Genomic DNA, 434 nt, shown 5'->3' on the forward strand with positions numbered 1-434 from the left:
ATACACCCATACCGTAATACGGAAAGAGCGCATCGAAATTCGCCTCGGTCGCACCGATGCGCATGAAGTCCATGCTCTTATTGGTCGTCATAGGAGTGTCAGAGTTTCCATCAACAGAAATACGTGTTATGACCAATTCCCAACGTCCTGAAGGTGCCCCCAAAATAGGCACGAATGTAATGGTATCGGTTTTCGTATCAAGAGTCGCCGGCCATCCAGGAATGAGACCTTCTCCATAATAGTACGAGGCGGAGAGGTTCAAGCCAATCAGTGTTTGGTCATTGTTAACTTCACAGGTGTACGGGATGTTCGAAGCACTGAGTATTACGCTTGGAAAGCAGTTCGTGAGTATCACCGAGGGATCGTCGTCGGCTGCAGGCGTGGCCATTCTCGTTCGGGTGGCCATGCCACCAGCCGCAGCGGCACAGCGAAGA

General features: G+C 51.4%; 1 protein-coding gene across 1 annotated transcript; it reads right to left on the minus strand.

Moving 5' to 3' along the window:
* On the minus strand, positions 1 to 434 carry DQ04_26321000 (hypothetical protein; the record flags this gene model as incomplete). The annotated part of the gene is made up of 1 exon (XM_009318324.1): positions 1 to 434. A coding segment is annotated over one exon (434 nt), but the record flags the coding sequence as incomplete, so codon positions are not given.

The sequence above is a fragment of the Trypanosoma grayi genome, assembly GCF_000691245.1.
Source record: "Trypanosoma grayi strain ANR4 Tgr_2632_V1, whole genome shotgun sequence".
In the NCBI taxonomy this organism is placed as follows: Eukaryota; Euglenozoa; class Kinetoplastea; order Trypanosomatida; family Trypanosomatidae; genus Trypanosoma; species Trypanosoma grayi.